This window comes from Leptonychotes weddellii, chromosome 5 (genome assembly GCF_054177405.1).
Source record: "Leptonychotes weddellii isolate Sample4059 chromosome 5, ASM5417740v2, whole genome shotgun sequence".
Taxonomy (NCBI): domain Eukaryota; kingdom Metazoa; phylum Chordata; class Mammalia; order Carnivora; family Phocidae; genus Leptonychotes; species Leptonychotes weddellii.
In genome coordinates, this window is record NC_138373.1 from 97,035,894 (window position 1) to 97,062,596 (window position 26,703).

At 33.7% G+C, this 26,703-nt stretch overlaps 1 protein-coding gene across 1 annotated transcript in view; it reads right to left on the reverse strand.

Moving 5' to 3' along the window:
• ADAMTS20 (ADAM metallopeptidase with thrombospondin type 1 motif 20) overlaps positions 1-26,703 on the reverse strand; it is a 160,158-nt gene that overhangs the window by 42,339 nt on the left and 91,116 nt on the right. Inside the window, exon 29 of the mRNA XM_081818953.1 lies at positions 625-792. Coding sequence (XP_081675079.1) covers positions 625-792 — 168 coding nt within the window. The remainder of the gene's footprint in view (positions 1-624; positions 793-26,703) is intronic.

Genomic DNA, 26,703 nt, shown 5'->3' on the forward strand with positions numbered 1-26,703 from the left:
GGCTCCCTGGTTCTGACATGTCCCTAACTCTTAACTCCAATCATCATCCTGTTTAGAACATACCAGTCCTTTCTCCAAAATGTAAGCTTAGCTCAAATCCAAGACTTTGGTGTGGAAACAAGGCAGTCACTAAATATATCATCATCTATACTTTCCTTTTTTTTTTCTCTCTCTCTTTTTTTTTTGTTGTTGTCGTAGTGTTCAGTGATTTATTAGTTGCATAGAACACCCAGTGCTCATCCTAACACGTGCCATCCTTAATATCCATCACCTGGTCACTCCATCCCCTCACCCCCTCCCTCCTGTAATCCTCAGTTTGTTTCCTGGAGTAGACTACCTGGAATAATAATATGATTATCAGTAGCCCCCCACCCCTGGTATTCAGTAACAGAATTTCTTGTAAAGTTTACAGTCACAAAAAAATCAACTGACTAATTTGTTATTTAACTATAGACTTAGCAAAAGTGTTAACACTGTACATTAATTCAGAGCATAGTGCAAATAAATGTATAACAGAATAAAACACATTTTAGTGGAGTAAAAACTTCAAGGTTATCAAAATAGACTTGAGATTTTCTTTTTAAATACAAAAATACATTTATAATTATAAAATACATCACATACCTCCTTCCATCTATTGGCTTTCCATGAAGGGCATCTGACAGATCTACAAGCTTTGTGAGTTCGAGGTTTCTGTAGATGACTGCAATATTTTTCTTCTAATTTCCCTTGGAATTGGTCAATGCAAAGCACCTCACGGTACTTTAAACCTTTACCACAAGAAGCTGAGCACTAGAAAATAAACATGAATACATTTAATTTTATCTTGACTAATTTATCTTCAAAATGTATAAAATGAAGAATCAAAACATCATTGCTTTGATGTTTTCATTAAGATATACTTTGATATTTTTAATTAGAAAGAATTTATAATCTGTCCATCTGCCCTGGACCATCAATGGATATTGGTACCATAAGGTATTCATTAATTCCATAAAAAGTACTGATTGTCTACAGTATACCAAGCATTCTTCTGGTATGTAAATGTTTTAGATCTTTTAAGGGTAAAGACTATCTGAAGCTAACTCCTGTTATCACACATGATGATTTAATTTTAATTTTGTATGGTCACCACCTATTCTATTTTTAACCCCATGTTTCCCACACTGCAAAGTATACTTTGGATGTTAAAAAAAAAATGCAATGATTTCTCAATGCAGGGATGGAGAAAGGAGAAAAGTCATTTTTTTAAGTGCTGAAATTCAGTTCAACTTTGTTTTTTGCATCAATCTCAGAAAATATCTCTCTGTACCATTTACCTTCCAATATATTCAGTTAAAAAAATAACTAAAATCTCTGTAAAGATGTAAGTGAAATAATAATTTGACTTCATTTTTCAGCCAGTTGCCTTTTAAAGAATGAGGCCAGGACAATGTAGTGGGAAGAGCTTGGGCTCTGGTATTGAATACCAGGTTTGCCTGTTACTACTTGCACGACTCCAGACACATTTCATCACCTGTCCAAGACTCCATTTCCTCATTTATAAAATGGAGATAATAACCACCAGTATTACAGCTTATTATGCAGATGAGATTAAGAATATGAAAGGTCTAATCCAATCCTGTTACATGTGGTGCATCCTCAGTAAATATTAGCTTCCTCTTCTACTATTGTCCTTTATATAGTCTCAGAATGTTGGCAATTTTCAGCATGATATATGTACCAGGGAAAAGTTAAGCAAAGACATGGATTCCAGACAACTCCTCTCATACCTCTGAGACAGCTGTTCACATATGGTTTCATTTAGAAACATATACTGAGTTCAAAGAGCATTAGATAATATATTATACATTTTATCTATCAGTTCAAAGACTGTTAGACTATCTAATACAGATATTAGATGCTTAAAATATTTTAGATAAAAAAATAGTGAGGGTATAATTTATCTTTTTATATTATCTGCAATACTATATCTCATTTGTGTAGGCAATTAATTTAATACAGTGCCTTGATTATTAAGACTTATTACCATATCCAAACTGTTCTCTTTAACACAGCCTTACATGTCACTTAGAACATACTTAATTCTGTGAAAATCTCTAAGGGATCTTCATAACCTGTATTAAGCTTGCATTCTTCCTATTGACTTTCTCTTTTGGATCTACTTATATGCTCTACTCTTCCTGACTTGGGTTCTTCTCAGTTTTTTATTGTTTTGTCTTCACTGTCTATTTTTCAAAGAGTATGGTACGATTTACACCAAAAACATCACATATTATTGAGTATCAAGGATATATCATCAAGAAGTATATGTACATGTTCACAGATGGAAAAAATGTTTTTCTCCTTAGGTATATATTATTTTTTCTAATCTTTGGGATCTTTAGAACAGAAGAACGTTCATTACTCTTCCTGTTAGCCTCTTTTAAAAAGTAAGCATTACTGTGAATATTTAAGATCAACACAGTTGTTCTATGGAAGATGTAAAAATATTTAGTATCTTATTCATTCTGTGAATATTATTGAGTTTCTACCATATACCAAGAGTTGCAGACACAGATTCATTAAACATCTCTTGCTTTTGCCCTTGATTTATTCTTAAAGTGCTTAGAATCTAAATGACACATATCATCGATGAAATGAATAATACCAAAATAGATCTTAGATAATATTAAACCCAATAAAGACCAGGAGAAAACACATTAAAATAATACAATAAAAATTATGGATTTAAGGAATTCTGAAAAGTAGCCATTCCTTTCTGGGATGTTTGATAAGTACTCGAGGAGAAGGTGGTATTTAAAGTCAGTTTTGAAGAGGTAGGCTTGCTGATGGAAAAGATGGATGGTCATATATTTGTTTAATATCCTTAGCTGGACATTGCCCACATGTCTGGTTTTGTAAAATTCTCAGAGTTCTAACAGTGCCAAGAATCCAAGAATCACACAGTAAGTATGCAGTACATTATTGATATTTCTGGTAAGAATGATCAATTCATTTACAAAACTATGTAATATAAGAGGGAATACTGAAGATTCTCCTTTAGAATTGAGCAATATATTTCCTCGATCAGCAATATCTAAGAATGGAATGTAAACTCACACATTGTAGTACACTATCAAAGACTATTCTTCACAAGACTGAATAGTGTCTCCTACTCTCACTCAAGATCATCTTTCTCTTCTTCATTATTCTAATCTTTAACCAAGACTATTATTAAACATAATTTTAAACATTTTTTTTGCTTAAAAACTGACAATGGCTATTATCTTTAATAGTAAATCAAAACATATTTTTCTTTGTTTTCTTGATCCACTAAATTTCAGTCAACATACCTTTCTGACCTTATAGTCTGTTACTTTTCAACATGTAGAGTTGCTCTACTTAGGCATATTATATTCACTCAACAAGAGTGCCCAATTCATGTTACTTCCTTTTACCTCAACTAATCACTTCCCCTGGTGCTTTCTAAATGTGACTTATCCTTAAAGCTCTAAGTCAGTCCCATGTCTAGGGTAAATACATATCAATCTTTCACTTCTCTGAATTCTGAGTCTCACTCTGTTTTTTAGCACTTGATCATTTTCTACTTTTGTCACATACTTTATCTACCCAGACTTCTGGAGGTCAAGGACCTTTTACAGATTACCCACATCACCCACAAAACGGCAGGTACAATAAATATTGGCTGATTGATTGATGTTGATCCTTGTGTAAGCAATTCTTATTTGTTTTTGTTAAACTCTAAAGTAATTTATTAAAACATTTTAAATTCCTTGAAATATATTTATTGGTTTATAAACACAAAGTTTCCCTAGGAAAGATAGACAAAAAGTACAAAATCAAAGAATTGCAAAATAAATTATGGTTGGTCACAATTTTAAAGTAGAGCTTTATTTCCTCAAGTTTTGAAGAGGAGTAAATACATAATTTTATCATGTCTGATGAATTCCATGTGAGTATTTAAGTGAAAGAGAACATGTTATACAAAGAATAATGTTTTAGTTGGAATGAGGTAGTCATAAAGTAAATAACTAGAGAAATGCTACCCTCTTTCTCTCAAACCAGAATACATTCTGAGTTGTAAAGATACCACAAAAGAGTTCACTTGATGGGATATTCAAACATGACAATTCTTTTCTCTGGCACCCCAGCAATTTTTTTTTCTCTATTTTATATTCCTGATACCATCCTACTCCCTTGAGATTTTATTAACACTGTATATTTTCCAGCATTCTTGTCAAAAGAGCTCTTAAAAATCACCCCTATTGTCCTTAGTTGACACAGTCTTAAATTCTGAGATATATTTTCATGAGTACCATGAAATGGTAGCTATAGGATACAATCTACTTCAGCAGTAGCAACATTATGGGGCGCCTGGGTGGCTTAGTCGTTAAGTGTCTGCCTTGGGCTCAGGTCATGATCCCAGGGTCCTGGGATTGAGCCTGAACTGGGCTCCTTGCTCAGCGGGAAGCCTGCTTCTCCCTCTCACACTCCCCCTGCTTGTGTTCCCTCTCTCACTCTCTCTCTCTGTCAAATAAATAAATAAAATCTTAAAAAAAAAAGAGAAAGGAAAATGTTAAAAAAAAAAAAAAGTAGCAACATTAAATACAAGTAACCTGAACTATTCCTGTAAATTAGGTAAAGACAGATGTGTCTGTAAGGAAAAGAAAACATTTGAAACAAATGTAGAATTTGCAAGCCCTAAAAATGCAATAGAATCTCCAGAATTGTGCAGGTTGGATGGCACTTTCAATTCCAAGATGGAATTTTGGAATTAAACATTCTAATATGATTAACTCTGCAACAAGTCTATTTTTGTTTTTAAAGTTGTACATAATTCCAGAATAAGATTACTTTTGATATTTGAGGTGTGGATTATAATTTTGTTTGTTAAGAATATTACAGAAGAGTGAATTGACAGTTTGTGAAAGATGTTGATTCTAAACACTTAAATTGTTAAACAAAATAGAACAATGAAGTTTATTTAGCTCCCATTCTAGGAAATGGAAAACATCACCATTGGGTGCATAAGAAGGTACTCAACATCACTCATCATCAGGGAAATGCAAATCAAAACCACAATGAGATATCACCTTACACCTCTTAGTATTACCACCATCAAAAAAATGAGATAATTAATGCTGGTGATGATGGGGAGAAAGGGAACCCTTGTGTACTGCTGGTGAGATTGTAAACTGTTACAACCACTATGGAAAATAGTACAAAGGATCATCAAAAAATTAAAAATAGAACTACCCTATGATCCAGTCATTTCTTCTGAGAATTTATCCAAAGGAAATGAAAACATAAACTTGAAAAGATATCTGTACCCCTACATTCATAGCAGCGTTATTAACAAAAGCCAAAACATGGAAACAACCTAGGTCCATCAATGGATAAATGGATAAAGAAGCTGTGGTGTACATATATACTATGGAATATTATTCTGCCATAAAACTGGAGAAAATCCTGCTATTTGCAACAACATAGATGGACCCTCGGGGACATTATGCTAAGTGAAATAAATCAGAGAATGATAAATACCATATGACCACACTTATATGTGGAGTCTTGAAAAAAAAAAATGACTCAGAGATCAGATTTGTGGTTACCAGAGGTGGGGGGAGGTGAGAGGTGATTAGGAGAAAGGCGATCAAAGGTACACACTTCATAAGTACTAGGGATGTAATGTATAGCATGATGATTACAGTTAACACTGCCATAATATATATAGGAAATTGTTGAGAGTAACATCTAAGAGATCACAAGGAATTTTTCTTTGCTTTTTTTTATCGTATCTATATGAGATGATAGATGCTAATCAAACTTATATCAATGATCATTTCATAATGTAAGTCAAACCATTATGCTGTACACCTTAAATTACACAGTTATGTATGTCAATTATATCCAATAAAACTGGAAAAACTTAGATGAAGTGAGTTTTTCTTTATTTCTAGATATAACATCATCTGTTAGTTATCTGCTGAAAATGTAAGAACTCACAACCATATGGCTGGGTGTCACATCTATCCAATTGCTCATTGTATGGCAGGTATTTGCTAATTTCCTCAGACAAACAAGAAAAACCTACTACCAGGTGACAAAATTGTTCACACAATCTTTTTGTTTTAGATGAGCTAAACACACAGAAATGCAATCATTATACATTACAAATCTAAATTCAAATATGCTTTATTACAAACCAGAAATCATTTCTATCAAGTGCAACTGAAGAAGCATCAAATTATAATATAGAAAATGGAGCGGTTTTGATTTAAACACAATTACAGCTAAAATATAATCAGGTATTGAAGTGTCCTTGAAATAATTTGAGAGAATTAGTTGTGTTTTCCTTAGCCTTAAGTGGCAATTCCAAAACAATCAATGAATTTCTCAATATAGGGACATGTATTATTTATCTTTATTTTGATCTTTTCCAAAACTGAACTATGTTATGCTTCTGTAGTAAAGTTAAATAATCTAATGGAAAATTTTGACCATAGCTATTTTGCAAGAGAACTTTTTTAATGTTTTGGTGATTATATGTTAAATGTCTTTATAACACTATTACAAAACAAGATTTATCTATGAAATGATATAATAAGGAAATGATAGTTTCAGATCAAGACAGGCCATAAATTAGATATTTTGTGAAATAAAACACTTGTGTGTATGCATTCATGCATGTATGTTTTATCTATATTTTTTTTACTTTTAAGAAGCCTGTAACATTCTCTAAATAAAATAAAGAGGCTGCATCTGAACCCCAGGAACAGCATGGTTTTTGAAATCTTCAGCAAGCTAGTAACACCTACTTATCTAAGAGAAGAACCCAATTACAGTAAAATCTTGGGTATGAATTTTATACAATTAGTCAATAATTAGGGGCGTTCCCCACATTGGTTGAACACTATTTTAAATTGAGCTCTCCTCAGTTATTAAAGAAGTAAAACATTAACATAGTTAGAATAAATAGCCAGAATATACTAGAATAGGGTATTCCTGTGTTTAAACAAAAAAATGACAAAATATGGATATTAAGAGTAGGATGTCAACTCTGCAAAATAGTACTGCTACTGTTCCTTTAATTCAATGCATATGTGCACTAAAAAGTAAGATACTAAATCTATCAACAGAGACCCTATTCATAGTATTTCCTGAAAGATTATACTTAGAGTTTTAAAGTTAAATGGAGTTTGAAAATTCTTTTTAACCTGTTACAGACATTCTTGACTATGCAGCTTTAATAAACCAAGATAGCATTTGGTCCTAAAAATAATCACTACCGAAATAGTTCATATTCTATTGCATTGCCTCTAATTTAAAATTTGCACTTCAGATGTTTAACATTTTTTAAAGTCAGATTCACTTGCAAAAATGTTTTGAGTCCCAACTTAAAGGACATAGAAATATATTATTAACAAACATATCCAGAAAACTTTCTTTACATTCACATCATTGTGCTAATTATAACATTTTAATTTCTATTTCATGTGCTAAAATGTTATTTCTAAATATATATGTATATTGTACATATGTATATATTTAATGTACACAATGAATTTACAGTTCTAAGCTAATATGATTATCTCATGTGGGGCGCCTGGGTGGCTCAGTTGGTTAAGCGACTGCCTTCGGCTCAGGTCATGATCCTGGAGTCCCGGGATCGAGTCCCGCATCGGGCTCCCTGCTCGGCAGGGAGTCTGCTCTCCCTCTGACCTTCCTCCCTCTCATGCTCTCTGTCTCTCATTCTCTCTCTCTCAAATAAATAAAAATAAAATCTTTAAAAAAAAATGATTATCTCATGTGTAATTAATTTGGCTAATTCAATTGGAAGTACTATTTAAAGATAATTTATTATAAGATAATTGTTCATATTTTCTAAATTATGGCTTTGGAAAATTTCTGTGATTATTTTCACTTTCAAATTTAAAACCTGAAGTTGCAATAATTAATGCTAGTAAGCTACAGAAATTTTCACTTATCATATATTATTTTCTACACATAAAATATTAGAAAATCAGAATGAAAAATCACCTCAGTGAAAGATAACTAAAATACTCAATTATTGGATTAGTTTTCTTCAGTAATAAGATTTGATGAACAATCACTACAAACATGGCCAAAGTTTATTTTGCTGTATGAAATAGTAATTCTAATTCAAAATGTAAACACTATCTGTAGCAAAAGAAATAGGAAGAACTATCATTAGTTTAAGTCTTGTAATTTATTGTTTTAGCTTTCTAATAGTATGTATGTACTAAAAAGGGGTAATGAACACTTCAGACTCTTCTATAAAATCTGTTTAGCAAGTGGAACTCATCTAAAGAGTTCCTAAACAGAGTTTTTATTGACTCATTGAGTAACATAAATCTTTGCAATCATATGGTAACAAAAAAAATGTTATTGTCAATATGAGAATAATATAAATCTTGACTAATTTCAATAATTCTATTGGGGCCATTATTGTAAGTTTACTTTTTCTTAATGTCTTTATACAAATCACAACCACTGGGACGTTATTTTGTAAGACCATACGGTACACTCTGTGATGAAAACCCCACTCTTGTCCTCTGGGAGCCTACATCCAGAATCATGAGAATCTGCCTCCCTGGGTGGAACAAAGTAGAAAACTATTCAGTGTGGGTAGACCATAAAAAGATAAAGATCAGAAAAGTAACTAAAACATACCTTTAAAAAGATATTGACTTCTAAGGCATTACTATGGTAATATTTACAAAATGCTTAAAATCAAGCACCAGCAGACTAGCAGGATTTACCATTTCAAGTTTCTACAAATGTTTTTGTGCTAGCTGTGGGAGTTAACAGAAATAAAGCCAAGAAGTTTGCTTTCAAGTAGGGTTATAAAGGTCTGAAAAGGAATATGCACAGAGAATTCTCAGATGAGAAGTAAAAAATGAGATCTATGAATGCTTTGATATGACAAAGTCAGAGTTGAAATTAAAAGAACAATATCCATTGAACATATTTATGTCTATTTATCATATGTAATAATAGTTGAGATGCAAGAATATTTTAGGGATTAATTTCAATGAATTTAAGCTAATTTCAAAATTATCTTAGATTAAAAATGAATTCTTTATATCAAGTTTCAGGTGGGGTTTCATGGCTTTTACTATTGGAAGCAGAGGACAGAATAAAAGGGCATGGGATTTGAAATTGGACACGTACATTTGAATCTCCATTGTCAGTAGTTGAGCAATCTTGGGCTAGATGCTTAACCTTGCTGATCTTCAGTTATCTCATCAGAGCATGGCAATAATAATATCTACCTCAGGGTAGTTGTGAGATTAAAGGATAACATATGAATAACCTAAAACAGTGCTTGACACAATTCTCTAAATGAATATTAATCTTCCATTCCCTTTTCTTTTTCTTCCTTTCCTAATCCTGAGGAGATATAAAGTGGTGAAAATACAATCAATGATATGGATTTCTCTATGAAACACTTGAATGGAACACAGGGATTGTTCAAGGCTCATACATTCAGATTTCATTCAATGGTAATCACCCCAATGGAATTCCAGTAAGAGTCTATCTTGCTTTCCCTGAAAAGAACTCTGCTTACCTAGATACTGAAAAACACATCAGATACACGTTAAATTATAGTCACAGTGGGCATAAGGAAGAGAAACTGGAAGGGAATGCAAATAGACATCTGGTTAAAGAAATTAACCAGTTTCAGGTAAAATTGGTGGAGTGACCATATGTATTCATCTCCCCTTCATCAGTTTTTTTCATCCCACAAAGTCAGAGTGAACCAAATAGATTTCAGTAACTATGGAAGATCTAAAGAGGATAAAAGGAATGAAGAAGACCAATATGAAGGAAGACAAACTTGTACCTGCAGAGACAAGAGGCTCAGCAATGAATGCAAGGAGGGGTGCTGCAACTCTTCCACTCCTCATTAGCCAGACCAGGGGCTTCTTCTCTGCAGAAATTAAATGTGTGCGTGGGGGAGCTTTTGCATTGGGAATGCTGAAGGAAAAATAGTGGAATTCCACACATAGAACTCTTGACCCTTACTTAGTCTCTCTGCCAATATTATTCTTGCTTGCAGACAGGGTATTAGAGGGTCCTTCTCTGAGAAACTGGGTCTCCAAAAGAACAGACCTTCAAGTATTGACTTATAGGGAAAATCAGTTACTAAACTCTACGCAAATGCAGAGTTTCCAATCAATTCTCTAGTGCCTTATTTTTAAATAATAATGAGCTGCAGAAAATCATCAACTTTTGAAGAAAATCTTTGGTAGGAAAAGCAGAAAACCATTCTCACCATCACCTTATGAAGATTAAAGAGATAATCAAGAATCACCCCTCCAAAAACTATAATTAATGTAAGAGAGCAAATATTGTATGATGAAATAAGAATAGGTTACTATGACCCCAAAATAATCAGAATGCAAGAAAAACCTCCTGGTAATTAAAAATATAACTAAAATAACTCAGGAGATGGTTAGATATTGACAATTTCCCACTGAGTAAAACCAAATGACAAAGATAGGAGAATATAATGAGAATTAAAGGATCAATCCAAGAATCCTAATATCCAACTAGAATGAGTTCAGTAAAGAAAAACATTGCATAGAAATTATAAAAAAAAAATTTCTGGACACAAGTCTCCTTAATGAAAGGGCCTAAAAAATGACTAGCAAACTGAATTTAAACAAAGTTGCCTCATCATGAAATATTAGAATGACAGGGATGAAGATACCAAAAGCTTCAGCAGCATAGAGAGAGAGATAATGGTACATAGATCAGAATTCAGAATCACCAGATTTCCCAATAAATAGGTCAGAATGCTGGAAGATAATGTCTAAAAAATTCTAAGGGAAATTTTTTTATTTCACTCATGTAGAATTTAAGAAACAAAACAAAGAGAAAAAGGCAAAGAAAAAAAAACCCACACCAGACTTTTAAATATACAGACCAAAATGGTGGTCGCCAGAGGGGAAGTGAGTGGGAGATGGGTGAAAGAGACAAAGGGGGTTAAGAGGTATGAACTTCCAATTACAAAATAAATAAGTCACAGAGAAGTATAGCACACTAATTAGATGTATGCACCCCTATGTTTATTGCATTATTTACAATTGCCAAGATATGGAAGTAACCCAAGTGTCTATCCATAGATGAATGGATAAAGATGTTGTGTTTATATACAATGGAATCTTACTTAGCTATAAAAATGAATGAGATCTTGCATTTGCAGCAACATGGATGTAATGCTAAGTGCAATAAGTCAGACAGAAAGACAAATACCATATGATTTCACTCATATGTGGAATTTATGAACAAAGAAAAAGCAGACAAAAAAACACTCAAATACAGAGACTTGGTGGTTGCCAGAGGGGCAGTGGGTGGGGAGATGAGTGAAATAGATAAAAAGAATTAAGAGTACACTTATTGTTGGGGCCCCTGGGTGGCTCAGTCGTTAAGCGTCTGCCTTCGACTCAGGTCATGATCCCCGGGTCCTGGGATCAAGCCCCGCATCGGGCTCCCTGCTCGGCAGGAGGCCTGCTTCTCCCTCTCCCACTCCCCCTGCTTATGTTCTCTCTCTGTCAAAAAAAAAAAAAAAAGAGTACACTTATTGTTATGAGCACTGAGTAATGTATGGAATAATTAAATTATATTGCACACCGGAAACTAATATAACACTGCATGCTAATTATACTTCAATAAAAATTATTGAAAAAAATTGAGGGAAATTATTCTCAAACTAGAATTCTATAACCATTCAAATTATTAATCAAATACAAGGATTGGTTAAAGACCTTTTCAGGTTTGCAATATGGAAAAATGTTATCGCCTGTTTTTCTTTTTTTAGGAAGATGTGTAAAAGTGTTTGAGAGAGGAAATTTTAAAAAGAAATATCTGATGCAAGAAAATGTCATCAAAATTGAAGATGAGTAAAATGACTTTCACTTTTTGAGAGAATGGGACAACAAGGTTAAGTTCATCCAGGCCAGATCAGAGAAGGAAGATTTTATCTTGGAGGGGGGTGTCTGTCTGCAAGGCATCTAGGAAAGAAGAAATATCTGGGTATTTAAGAAAAAATGTTCATGGAGATTTTACATACCTGTTCAGGCACTTGAAAGAAACACTAGTGGTTGGACATTTAAAAAACTAAGCAATTATTTAAACAAAGGTATTATTAACTCCAGGAAAATTAAAGAGTTGTGTAAGAAAGGAACAGAGCTCAACAGTATACACACTGGCATAAAGAGCACTATTAACTGAAATTTATTTGGAAGATAGGATTAGTGGCCTATATAAGAGAATTAAAATCTCAACCTCTATTAAATGAAACCAATAGGTAATGTTTTTTGACGCAACAAGAAACAGCAGAAAAAGCCTATTAATTTGAAATACGGAAGCAAATACCAGAAAACAGAAGGATTTAAAGATTATTTCTGGGGTAGGAAAGACTGCAACAGGAGATAGCTTTTTCTTTATCAACATTTTAGTACCATCTCTTAACTATGTACATGTGTCACATCAATAAGACTATTCAAAAATTATAATCAAGGAGGTGGGCGCCTGGGTGGCTCAGTTGGTTAAGCGACTGCCTTCGGCTCAGGTCATGATACTGGAGTCCCTGGATCGAGTCCCGCATCGGGCTCCCTGCTCGGCAGGGAGTCTGCTTCTCCCTTTGATCCTTCCCCCTCTCATGCTCTCTCTCTCTATCTCATTCTCTCTCTCAAATAAATAAAAAAAAAAAAAAATGAAATGAGGGGCGCCTGGGTGGCTCAGTTGGTTAAACGACTGCCTTCGGCTCAGGTCATGATCCTGGAGACCGGGGATCGAGTCCCGCATCGGGCTCCCTGCTCGGCAGGGAGTCTGCTTCTCCCTCTGACCCTCCCCCCTCTCATGCTCTCTCTCTCTCATTCTCTCTCTCAAATAAATAAATAAAATCTTTAAAAAAAATTATAATCAATGATATTTGTTTCATTAATGAAGATTAAGGTCAAACTGGAGAGTTGTCTCTAGAGGTATGTTCTAGAGCCCTAGGCCCACCCTGTCATGGAGGATGTTATTAGCTATTTTATGAAGACAGAGTATGCTTCCTGATTTACTTGTGACATGAAGTTGAGAGAACTTATTTAAAAGTCACATATGAGGGGCGCCTGGGTGGCTCAGTTGGTTAGGCGACTGCCTTCGGCTCAGGTCATGATCCTGGAGTCCCGGGATCGAGTCCCATATCAGGCTCCTTGCTTAGCAGGGGGTCTGCTTCTCCCTCTGATCCTCCCCCCTCTCATGTGCTCTCTCTCTCTCTCATTCTCTCTCTCAAATAAATAAATAAAATCTTAAAATAAATAAATAAATAAATAAAAGTCACATATGAGATTTTAAATAAAAACTTGAAACTAACAGAAAAAAGTCAGGCATGAGAATTAAAAAGTAAATGAATTGAGGCTAGAATGAAAAGAAATAGAATAGAAATCAAACTTCTACACCCTGGCTTAAAAATATTATCTACTGCTAAGGATAAATAAAATGATTAATGACAGTATCACATATAGGTTTATACTGATGTAAGATCAGTATAAGAAAAACTGGGTGACTACTAAAAACAAATTTGATACAATATTGTATATATTGGGTGCAGCATTCACACCAAGGATTGCAATATTCTTTATAGCTATACCATTTTGCTAATAAATGAGATGCTAAATGTCACATTTTAAGAGTAACAACAAAGGATTTGGGGATGGTTAAAGAGTTAAAATAGATATATTTAACCAGAAACACAGAAGATCAGCTGTCTTCAAATATTTGTCCTGTGGAGGAGGAATTTAATACATTCTTCAGTGTGCAGAATGAGAATTACAGGTGAATCTTTCATACATAACGGTTTCAGCTCAAAATGAAGAACAATCATATAGTTTTTCTGAAAAGAAGTAGGCTATATTGTGTTGTGGTATGGTCTCCAATTTTAGAAAGATTCGCTAGACATGGAAACTGTGTATACTTCAGTTGAGAAAATTGAATTTATGCTTTGTGTAGAATATGAAAATTGAAATTCTCTCCCAATTTTAAAGATGGGATACCAAAAAAAAAAAAAAAAGAAAGAAAGAAAGAAAGAAACACCACAGTGTTTTTCAAGTATTTTAAGAATCACAATTTAACTCTTTAGATATGTATTTAATGGGCTGACTTAAAAAAATTCTGTTGTTTGCTCAAATGAGAAAATGTAATTTTTTTTTTTAAAGAGCAAGCAAGCTTGGGGGTGGGGAGAAGGGCAGAGGGAGAGAGAGAGAGAATCTTAAGCAGGTTCCATTCTCAGCATGGAGCCTGATGTGGGGCTCAATCTCACAACACTGAGGTCATGACCTGAGTCGAAATCAAGAGTCAGATGCTCAACTGAGCCACCCATGCACCCCAAGAAACTGCAAATTTCTGCATACCTGGATTATGGGGGCATCTTTGGTAGAAGGAGAATAGGTCATTCCTTAGTTCTTAAGAATTATCAAATAAAATCTCACAGTTTTAAACCTCTTTTCTTATGACATCAGTTACCTGAATGAAATCCTGAAGTTATTACCAGACTTTAAAAATTTAGTTTCTGAGAAAATAGGTTTCCAGAAAGAATCTGCTTTTTATTATCTTAACCACAAGCTAAAATTTTTCCAACTAATTTCTCTTTTTAAAGATTTTTATTTATTTATTGAGAGAGATAGTGATAGAGAGAGAGCATGAGACGGGGGAGAGTCAGAGGGAGAAGCAGACTCCCCGCTGAGAGGGGAGTCCGATGCGGGACTCGATCCCAGGACTCCAGGATCATGACCTGAACCGAAGGCAGTTGCTTAAACAACTGAGCCACCCAGGCACCCAACTAATTTCTCTTTTAAAAAGTTCTGTAGAGTTTTCCTAAGCATTAAAAAATATATAAAAAAACATTTCCATATGTATGTGATATTTACTCGTAAGTTTTCTCTATGTTTTGACTTACAAACTATAAAATATTCTCACAGCTCGAATGACAAATTTGAAGACAATATTGAATTTCATAAAATGCAAAAAAATATCCAAAGCTCTCAATATAAACCATAATCTTAAGTGACTTACTCTACCATATCTAAATAAAGGGAATATCTTAACATAACAAAATTGGATATTAGATTATTTTCATGTATAAATTGTGTGGCAGCCAAAGCAGCTAGACTTTCTACCAAAATATACTCACACACTTAAGATGTTGAAGAATTATGAGAATTCTAAACTTAAGAACAGAAACCACATCTATGTTTACTGAACAAGTATATGCCATGTAGAAAAAAAAAACATGAGAAAATATATACAAAGATCTTTTAAATATGCAATCTGTTTTATATGAATGCGATAGAGTTGAATTTTGTTGTACAAAAATAACACAGAAAGGAAAGCTTCATGTAATAGAGCTCTTTCTTCAAAACTTTTGTTGTTGTTCTGATACTATGGGGTGTCCTGTGGATCAACATAGATAAGGGCATCCTCCTGGTTTCATCTAAAATTGAGATCTTGCCAATTTCAGCAAAGAAATGCTGGCATGGAGACAGTAGCCCATATGAGCTACTGTTTTTGAGCCTGGTCCCTAATACTGAAGAAATGCTCAGGAGTGAGGAAGGAGCCATGCCTGATTAACTTCCATACTACTAGATGTGAAAGTCCTACAAAAGCCCAGGAATCAACACTAAAGAAGTTTCCCTTAGATGGAAGAATGGGGAACCTCTCTGGTGGCAGAATAGGGAGTCATTTTTTATTAATGTGGCAGTACAAATTGACTTTTATTCTTTCATTCTCCTAAAAATATAGCACATTACCATTTAGAGAGCATAATTCGCATTTTAATTCTTACACTATATTTAATGGTATCCCAAACAGAATATTAAACATAGAAAATAGTTTCTGGTTCTACCTATCAAATATTATATTTGGGTTTATGATAGATAAAATCTATAATGGAAAAAAGTTCCATAAATATATGTTTATACCTTGAAAAATATTACAAGCTAGTAACAGAAATGATTCTGCTGTGGGCAAGCCTTCTTCTGACGATTTTTTTTTTAAAGATTTTATTTATTTATTTGACAGAGAGAGAGAGACAGAGAGAGAGGGAACACAAGCAGGGGGAGTGGGACAGGGAGAAGCAGGCTTTCTGCCAAGCAGGGAGCCTGATGCGGGACTCGATCCCAAGACCCTGGGATCATGACCTGAGCTGAAGACAGAGGCTTAACGACTGAGCCACCCAGGCTCCCCATTCTTCTGACAATTTTAATGACTGCACCAAAGTTATGTTCCACAGAAATCTAACTGCTTGATACAATAGTTCAATTGTTTATATTTTGGAACTAATTTATAGTATTTGCTACTAAATAAGATCCCATTAAAATGAACATTTGTCTCAAAAATAAATTATGACAATCATCTCTACTTCTTGTGATGAGTACTGGGTGTTATAAGTGATGAATCACTAAATTCTACACCTGAAACTAATATTACATTGTATATTAACTGGAATTTAAATAAAAATTTGGAAAGGAAAAATAAAAACATTTATAGCTAAAAAAAAGGCATTTATATATGGCCAACTTTTTTAGCCTTCTGTAAAATTCTTACATGTGACTCAAAGATTTTTATCTGATAAAATGTTTTTAATTTATAATTCTCAAAGGCCTTTTTGTTTCATATTTAGTTTACATAATTACTAATTATTAATATTATGCATTTATATTTCAAATCTTCATATTAAGAGCCAATTAAAATCAATTATTTGTCCTAAAATAATCATTTCAACTTGCTTCAATATTAGTTTTTTCATTGCTTTTACTTATACTTGGTTCTTTCATATTCAGTCATTAAAATCTTTTCCAGATAGTAAGCAATAGCAATCCATCTGTCAGTGTATTGAACAGCAAGTGTAAGATATATAAAATGTATGCTTTAAAAACAATAAAACAGGGCACCTCGGTGGCTCAGTAGGTTAAGCATCTGCCTTCGGCTCGTGTCACGATCCCAGTGTCCTGGGATCAAGTCCCACATTGGGCTCCCCGCTCAGCAGGAAGTCTGTTTCTCTCTCCCTCTACCCCTCCCCCCTGCTGGTGTTCTCTCTCTCATGCCTTCTCTAATAAAATCTTTAAAAAAATATAAAATAAAAACAATAAAACAAAAATGAAACAAAATATCTACCTTCCAAGTCAAGACAGAGATATTATGTCCAAAACCTTCCATGTCCTTCACAATAGCACCCTTTCCTCCTTTTTCAGGGACTACTGCAACCCCTAATTTTTATTAATTATATCCTTCCTTTTCTACATAGTTTTAAAATTATGTTGTATCTGTAAGGTTTCAAACTGGAAAGGAAAACCACTATGAATATTATGAAATATGAGTTGTATTATATGAATTAGTCCTTACACAACTGTGGGAGAAGATGAGGAAGAAGTCAAAAAAGGATCAGAAAAAATAACTAACCACGGTATTATTAACAGGTCAGAGCTGGCAGGATGCTAGGCATGTCCAGCTACTAGAGCGGAAGTACAAAGAGGCTTGGTGGAATATTCAAGGGAAGGTTATCAGCTCTTGGGCTATTGCCTCACATGTAATATGCATGTAAGTTTCCTCCATATCTTCTGTAGTCTGATAACTCACTTCTTTTTAGTGCTGAATAAAAGTCCATTGCCTGGATGTACCACAATTTATCCATTCATCACTAAAGGACATTTTTGATGCTTCCAATTTTTGGCAATTGTAAATAAAGCTGCTATAAACAACAAAAATGTATTTTTTAGTCTCTACTAGCTGCGATATGTAATACCTAATACCTCTTATCTCCTGATCCATTCCTATTGTTCTCCCCCATACCAAGTGCTTTGTAAATATCACTAACACACAGTAACTGCTATGTAAATATCTACTGAATAAGTTTAATAGAAACTCAGGGAGATTAAAAATTTTAAAGTCTGATAATATCAAGTGTTGACAAGGATGTGAAACAATTGGAATTCATTCAACCACCCTCAGAAAACGGATATTTACTAAACCCAAACCTATGCATACACTAAGATTCAACTCCTGTCTACATATCCAAAAGATCTGCATACATATGCTCGCCAAAAAACAAACGTGAGACATGTTCTTAACAGCATTATTTGTAAGTCTCAAAGTTAAAACAATCCTAAATGCTTGTCAACTGGAGAATAATCATATAAATCATATTTGCTTATTTATAAGTCATACAATTGTACATTCCTACTAGATTGCAATGACAAACTATAATTACATGAATTTCACAGATGTAATATTTTGACTCTCAAATTATCTAAGTTCTATGTATATAAAGTTCAAAGGCAGGCAAACGTATCTATGATATTTGATGGCTGAATAGCAGGGGTTACTCTTGTGGGGGGATCGTGACTACAATGGGGTACATGGGGGAATTCCTAGGGTGCTAATATTCTTGGTTTGGATGCTGACTACACAAGCGTGTTCACTTTGGAAAATTCACTGAACTGTAACTTTGATTTGAAATTTTGCTGGATATATTATTTCCAGAAAAGTTTACTTAAAAAAAACTCCAGTCCAAATTGATTTCTCTTATACTAGAGTATAACTTTCTTCAGTAGATCTTGTTTCAGATTGTTCAGTGTGTTATCAGCCTAATATCCTATGTGGGTTTTCAGCTCCTTGAAGAAAGAGAATTATTGGATAAGTGATAATAAGCAAAATACATCGAGCCTCTATGTAATAGGCAGTAATGCTAACCACCTTACCTACTGTTCCATTTAACCCCAAAAAATGTTCTCTTTAGGTAGTCATTGTTTTTATTCCAAGAAAACAAAATCTTAGAAATATTGATTTGCCAAAGTTCCTTCCATGAACTCAAACCTAGGCATGCCACAATTCTTACTCCTAACCACAAGATCTAGGATAAACTTAATATGTATATTGCAGCAGGCTTAAGAATAATGATCTCTCTCCAAATTCTTCTGGTAAATTAAAGTTTACATTTCTCTTGGTAAAATCAAGATTACATTCCCTTATGTAAGACTAATGTAAAACCAGTTTATGCACCATCAAACTGCAGTTTGTAATGCTAGTACTCCAGATTAACTTTCTGACTCATTGTCCAAACTTAATTGATCTTAGAAGCTTCCATGACTTTTCTCAACTTTATTCTCTTGACAATAAAGCTCTTGATAGGATGTTCGCTTGTATATCTTTTCCTTCCATCTCCAAATGCCATCTCACCTCTTGACCAAAAATAGTCCCATCAATACCCCTCCTGGCTGCTTCTACCCTACAATTTAAGTGTTATAACTATAAATATGTGAATAACTGAATGGTCCCTAAATCATCACCCTTAACTTTAAGAAGAGCACCCTCTGGGGCTCCCCATCTCCAGTCTGTCATTTTCAATGTGCTTATATCTTATGAGAATTGCCTAATAATCTTCCTAAAACTCAGCTTTAACACCCACTCCAAAAATTTAATGGCTTATATTCAGAATTTTTATTTTTTATTTTTTTATTTTTTTAAAGATTTTATTTATTTATTTGACAGAGACACAGTGAGAGAGGGAATACAAGCAAGGGGAGTGGGAGAGGGAGAAGCAGGCTTCCCGCCGAGCAGGGAGCCCGATGCGGGGCTCGATCCCAGGACCTGGAATCATGACCTGAGCCGAAAGGCAGACGCTTAACGACTGAGCCACCCAGGCACCCCTATATTTAGAATTTTTAAATTTTTAAAAATCTCTTAAGCATGATCCTTATTAATCCTCCTTGATATGACCCCAAGTCATAACTTTTTCTTCAAGTCATTTAAATTTCAGTTAACATACAGTGTAATATTAATTTCAGGTGTAGAATTTAGTGATTCAACACTTACAATACCCAGTGCTCATCATCAACACCCCTCCTTAATCCCCATCACCTATTTAACCCATCCCCCACCCACCTCCCCTTTGATCACCATCAGTTTTCCCATAGTTAAGAGTCTGTTTCTTGGTTTTCCTCTTTCTATCCTGCACTGCCCATGTACATTTGTTTTCTTAAATTCCACATGTGGGGGAAATCATATGGTATTTGTCTTTCTCTGACTGCCCAAGTCATATTTCTAAACTTAGGCTCATCCCATGTCTCTCACAAACCAATTCGTATTAATCAAGATGAACCACTTTTTTGGTCTCTGGTTTTGCTAGGGAATGGTCTTCCACCCCAACTCAAGTTCTATCCACCATGGCCAACGCATTCTCCTCCATAAATCCCTTCAAGTTCCTGCAACTGAAGGCATACTTTCTCTGACTTCCCGTGACATGTTTCTGCCTTGTTATTTGTGTGTATATTTAATTTCCCCTGAACTGTGAGTACTTTGAGGAGAATATGTCATTCTTATCTTTAGTTTTCTACAAATCCTAGCCCAGTGCCTGATACAGATAGGCTCTTAATGATCTTGAGTGGATCGATGGATTTTTTTTTTTTTTTTTGGCAGTTCAGTGACTACCATCGCCTTCATAGTTACTTCCAAAGTCTGAGTTTCTCTGGGTCACAACTGCAAAATATCAGAAGTCCAGGAAAATAAAAGTCGTTCAGAATGGTCTTAGAGGATCACTTCAAACTCAGTTAACTGGTAATAAATTTATGTGGTTTACCAAAAACTTTGCAATATTTCAGCTAATTCTCACAAATATATGTATATCATGATTATGAGACTTAATGCAAAGGTCGTATTACAATATGTGATAAAGTACCTTATCCTTAAACATATCCTGCTGGATTTAGGATTGAGATAAATTGGTGCAGGAATTTAAGAACAATCTTTTCTCAACTTTATTCTCTTGACAACCAGGAAGCAGATGGTATCTATGAAAATAAATCAGGTAATTCCAATCTTAACTGTAGTTTGAGGTTTTAGAGAGGATACTAAACTTTTATGCTTCATAGAAGCCTATGAGGTTCTAAATCACAGTTTTTCAAAAGTCTTTCTCACACAAACAATGAATCATGGAACACTTCATCTAAAACTAATGATGTAATGTATGGGGATTAACATAAGAATAAAACTAAATAAAAAAAAAAGTCTTTCTCAGAGGTGGCAAGGTGATTCAATGTAGTACCAACAGAATTTCTTAAAAGAATTTTACATTTATGTTTATCTAAAATAAGCTTTACCATATGGGTTTTTATGCTAACCTGACACATACTTTAGGTATCCTGACCGAGATCATTACTCTGCCATTCCACTTTGTGTACCAACTGCAATCAATTAATATATGTCCACTTAGGAAGATAAATGGATTAAATGTATAGACTCAATACTCTAATGAGTGACACAATAAACTTTTTTCGTTTTAGGCTCAGAGTTTTGCTGGTTATGTTCAAATTATCAAATGGGCTCATAAAGATGAATTGCTAATTTTTCCATTACAAAAAGAGGCTTGTTCCAAATTTTTTTCTATAATGAGTGTAATACCTAATACTTTAAAAAATAGACCCATAACATCTCCTTTAAAGGAGACACTTAAGAGTAGATGAGACAGCAATGGTTTTTGGAAATTTTTTTTTTTTTTTTGCATCAACATGGATGGAACTTGAGGAGATTATGCTAAGTGAAATAAGTCAAACAGAGAAAGACAATTATCATATAGTTTCACTTATTTGTGGACATAAGGAATAGCATGGAGGACATTAGGAGAAAGAAGGGAAAAATGAAGGGGGTCGGAATCAGAGGGGGAGATGAAACATGAGAGACTATGGACTCCGGGAAATAAACTGGAAACTACTTCTTAGAACATTTTTAAACACTTGGAAGTATTTCTAGTATTATGTGATTTTGTTACCATAAACAATGCATCAACTATCAAAACTTTCACATGTGTATTTTTAAAGCTTTGAAACAAAATTGTTTAAATGGCTTCCAAATCTTTCAAAGTTTCATTGAGTTTTAACACTATTTGTTAAAATAGAAATATATAAAGTTACACACCACCAAAAAAAAATAATCTGATTAAAAATGGCAGAGGACCTGAATAGACATTTTTCCAAAGATGACCAACAGGCATATGAAAAGATGTTCGCTATCACTAATCATCAGGGAAATGCAAATCAAAACCACAGTAAGATTTCACCTTATACTTATCAAAATGACTAGCATCAAAAAGACAAGAAGTGTTGGTAAGGATATGGAGAAAAAGGAACTCTCGTGCACTGCTGGTGGGAACGTAAACTGATGCAGCCACTGTGGAAAACAGCATAGAGGGTCCTCAAGAAATTAAAGAGAGAACTACCATATGATCTGGTTATTCAACTACTGATATTTATACCCCCCAAAATGAAAACACTAATTTGAAAGGCTATATGCACCCCATCTTTGTTGCAGAATTATTTACAATAACCTATAAAAGCAACTTAAGTGTCCATTGATAGATGAATGGAGAAAGAGGTGGTATATATACACATGGAATATTAATCATAAAAAGGATGAGATCTTGCCATTTGTGACAACATAGCATGATACCCTCTGGGTCCAAGTGAAATAAGTCAGACAAATATGATTTCACTTGTATGTGGAATCTTAAAAGGAAAACTAACAGAAACAGACCTATAAATACACAGGATAAACTGGTGGTTGCCTGTGGAGGGAGGGGCAAAATGGGTGAAGGGAAGTGGGTATAGGCTTCCAGTTATGGAATTAATAAGTCATGGGGGATGAAAGGTATAGCACAGTGATATATAGTCAATGGTATAATAGCATTGTATGGTGACTGATGGTAGCTACACTTGTGGGGAGCATAGCATAGTGTATAGAGCTGTAGAATCACTATGCTGTACACCTGAAATTAATGTTAACATTGTGTCAACTATACAGCAACAAAGAAAAATTACAAACCTGAAAATATATCTCATTCTAGTAATTTTCAGTAACTGAGTGACATCGTGGAGAATGGAAATTTGTCACACAAGTTTCGATGATTTTTTTTGCATAATTGGTAATTGGATTTAAAAATCAGTTACTAATCTACAACAGTAACACCCAGTGATTAACTTTTCTCTATGGAGGTATGTATTTTCATGTGGTAATTTTTTCAGCTATGGAAGCTACTGAAATGACAAATTGGGATAAATGAGATTTTTAAACTGCTAGGACAGTGTTGAACCAAGATTTTCAAAGCTAATGAGACACCATCCTTCTTTAAAAATTTTAATTCCAGTATAGTTAACTGTTCTATTAGTTTCAGGTGTACACTATAGTGATTCGTCACTTCCACACCTCACCCAGCGTTCATCACAGCAAGTGCACTCCTTAGTCCCCATTATCCTACCACTTTTTAAAAATGGGATTACTATCACAGTTCAGTAAATTATTCATTAAAAAATATTCTAATTCATGTTTGTAGGTTTCATAAATCATTTATATATTAGCTTGTAATGTCTAAATATAAAAAGGGGACATGTTCAAAACATGTTACTGAGAAATATTATCTATGCTCAAAAGATTAGAAATCAACTATCTAGAAAATGTCAAAGAGACTTCACAAGATTAATGCCAAAGTCTTTGTTGTTCCTGTGATTATATAGGAACTAAAATGGTTTTCTCAAACTACTGAAAGGTGACAGAAAAACTATGGTATCTAAATGAATATTAACAATGCCTATATATCCTACATAAATAGGATCATCGTCGAGAACAGAGATATTGTAGAATACTGAGAATATGTGGTTATAAAACATCTAAAAATCTATTTCCAGAGATTCTTAAACATTCTCAAGCAATTTGTCTGGGAAAAGAGAATTACCATAGAAACATGTCCATTTTAATATAGATGCATAAAGAAAAACATGGCATATTGCCATTTCACATTGAGTTTATTTTAGATTTAACATTCTAACTTCATTCAATATAACACACTCACAAGTCTCTTATGATCTCATCAGTATATTATCTACTTAAATTTTTCCTAGGTTTTACATTTCAAACCTGCAAGTCCCATTTGTATCTCCAAAATTACTTTCATACCATCATATATCTTGGTCCATGTTCTTTTTGGTGAGACATGAAATCCACCTACATAAAGGAGGAAGATGCTGCAATTATGCAAAAAACTATTCTAGCACAGGGACTCAGGATGCCACTCCTCTCTTGCCAGGTTATAATGGAATAGATTCTACTGGTTTAGGCTTTCTAGAAAGATCAACCGGCAGAATTACTGTGTTGTCAAGTACCATCCTCATTATCCAATTCTTGGATAATTACAACCTATTAAGGTCCCAGTATTGAGTCCTCAATATTATAAATCATATGGTTACTGAAATCAGAGAGGACTCCCATTTTACATTCCGACCATCTATTTAGTACATTCATCACTTAACTGCAAACTTCTTGTACACAGGGATTGTGCCTGATTTATCCACTGCACAATGCCTAACATGTAGGGGATGCTCATCTTTGGGAGAGTCAGTGAATGTACTATAGAAAGATAGAGTAACAAATAAATGGAAACATTAGTTCACTACTTACTAATAAGGTATGTGAAACTACGATAAATTAGGAATAATATAGATTTCCAGCTTTTTACTATGGTTATGTATAACTTTTCCAAATTTAAGAAAACAACTTATTACTATAAATAGTTTTACTGAGTTCTACACTCCACAAAGAATTGACAGTTTCTTGAAACCATTTCCCCACACATTATCATCCTCCCTGGCTACTCCTGGCCTTATGAGCAACAGAGGCAGTAACAAGTTTCTTCCCGAGTGCATTTCATCCTCAGTGAGAGCTACAGTGGAAGGAGCCTCCCAACCCAAGTTCAGACCTTCAATGTTTTTTTGTTACACAAACTGTGAAGGTGACAAACTGCAGATTTACTGGGTGTATGCTGCTACCACATGCTCATTGCTAAAAGTGCTTCTGTTTGTTGCATTCCATCGTATCATATTAGAGATTTAGTATAGTGCCTATGTATATACATTTTAAAAAGAAACACTTTGGGGAAAGCACTAGAATCTAGAAGATTCAAGTATCAAGCTTTCATTTTTTTAAATGAATTTTCTCATTTTTGGAGGAAAAAAACAATCCTTAATGGAAAAAAATATGCTCTTTAATTCTCTGGGATCATCATTAACCCAGAACACAATGGAATACACATTTTCATACCAAACATGATTGCATTCTAGGTAGAGAATAAAAGCATTTAGGAAAATGAATCAGCTAAATGAGACATAATGGGAAAATAAAGAAATTATTATAAATTTACTTAAAGAGCATTTGCTAGAACTGTTTGATTACATATGTAATGTTCCTTAGTATATATGAGAGAGAAGAGAAAAATAAAACTTTTACTCACCTTTTAGTACATGTGCTGCCGAAGCAAGCACTCTACTCACCTTTTAAAGACTATCTTGGTCATGAGCTTTTACCTTACCAATAAATAAGTTTACATCATAGATTTTTATTGTTTATAAAATATAAATTTTTCTAGTATTTAAAATTGATATCTAAACAATAGATCTTATGTTTTTAAACACGAATGTTAGTTTCTAATGGATTTAAAATATAACAATAGCTTAAATACTCAAATTATGAAAACATACACTATTCAGCAATTAAATGTTTAATAAGAAATTAATAGTTTGTTAATTTAAGAAAAACAGCACCAAGAGAAAAGAGGGATTCATTACAATACAGGATCTGTTCAGGGACTTAAAACATTTTAGGTATTGATCGAAGTAGTAAAAATACAACATACATATGAATTATGCAAAGCACAAAGCCACAACACATATCATTAATAAACAAGGGTTAAAATACAATCATTTCACATTGACTAATCACAAAAATACAGTCATTAAGTTAACAGACATAGGTTAAGTTTTATTTCCTTAATCATGCTTATAAATTATTACAATACAAGATTTTCCACAAGATGGAGAAAATTTAAATGCATATTTACAACTTTCTTCCTAGTTACATTTTAATGATTTAACACTTTATAATTCTGCTTTAAAATGAAATGTTTGAGGGGCGCCTGGGTGGCTCAGATGGTTAAAATGAAATGTTTGAGATTTCATGTTGTTCATATATGTATATGTATACATACACACACATTGTAATTTTCTAACCTAGTGAGTAGGATCTGCTGAAATTAAAGTTACCCTTGAAAGAGTATTAATCTGATATGTTAATAAGAGGTATTCTGAAGTTTGGCTAATATGTAGCAACACAAAGAGGTAAAAGGTTATATCTAGTTTTAACAACAACAAAAAAAAACTTCAGCTCCCTTAAACCCTTTTAATATAAAAGGCTAATTTAAGGAATAAAATTCTTCATATAATAAAAGAAATCCAGGCACTTTAATATATATGTACTTTATACCTATAAAAAGTGAATAAATAAGTTTGCAAAAACTCTGATATAAACATTGTGATTTTTAAAATTTCACCTTCAATTTATGAAAAAAAAAAGACATTACAGTTTCTCACTAGTGCAAAGACTGAATTATTCAATAAGCTCCTTTCGGAACAGGCACGTAGTAAACAATGAAGACTTGTGTACTTCTGTGTTACTATTTTGTAACTGCGGTCATTTTCTTGGTTATTGGTTTTTGTCAGATTGAAAAGTTATCTATACACAGAACTTTACTGAACATTCAGGTTCTTTTCACTTACAATATCATTTACATATAAAGAGCATGACACGAAT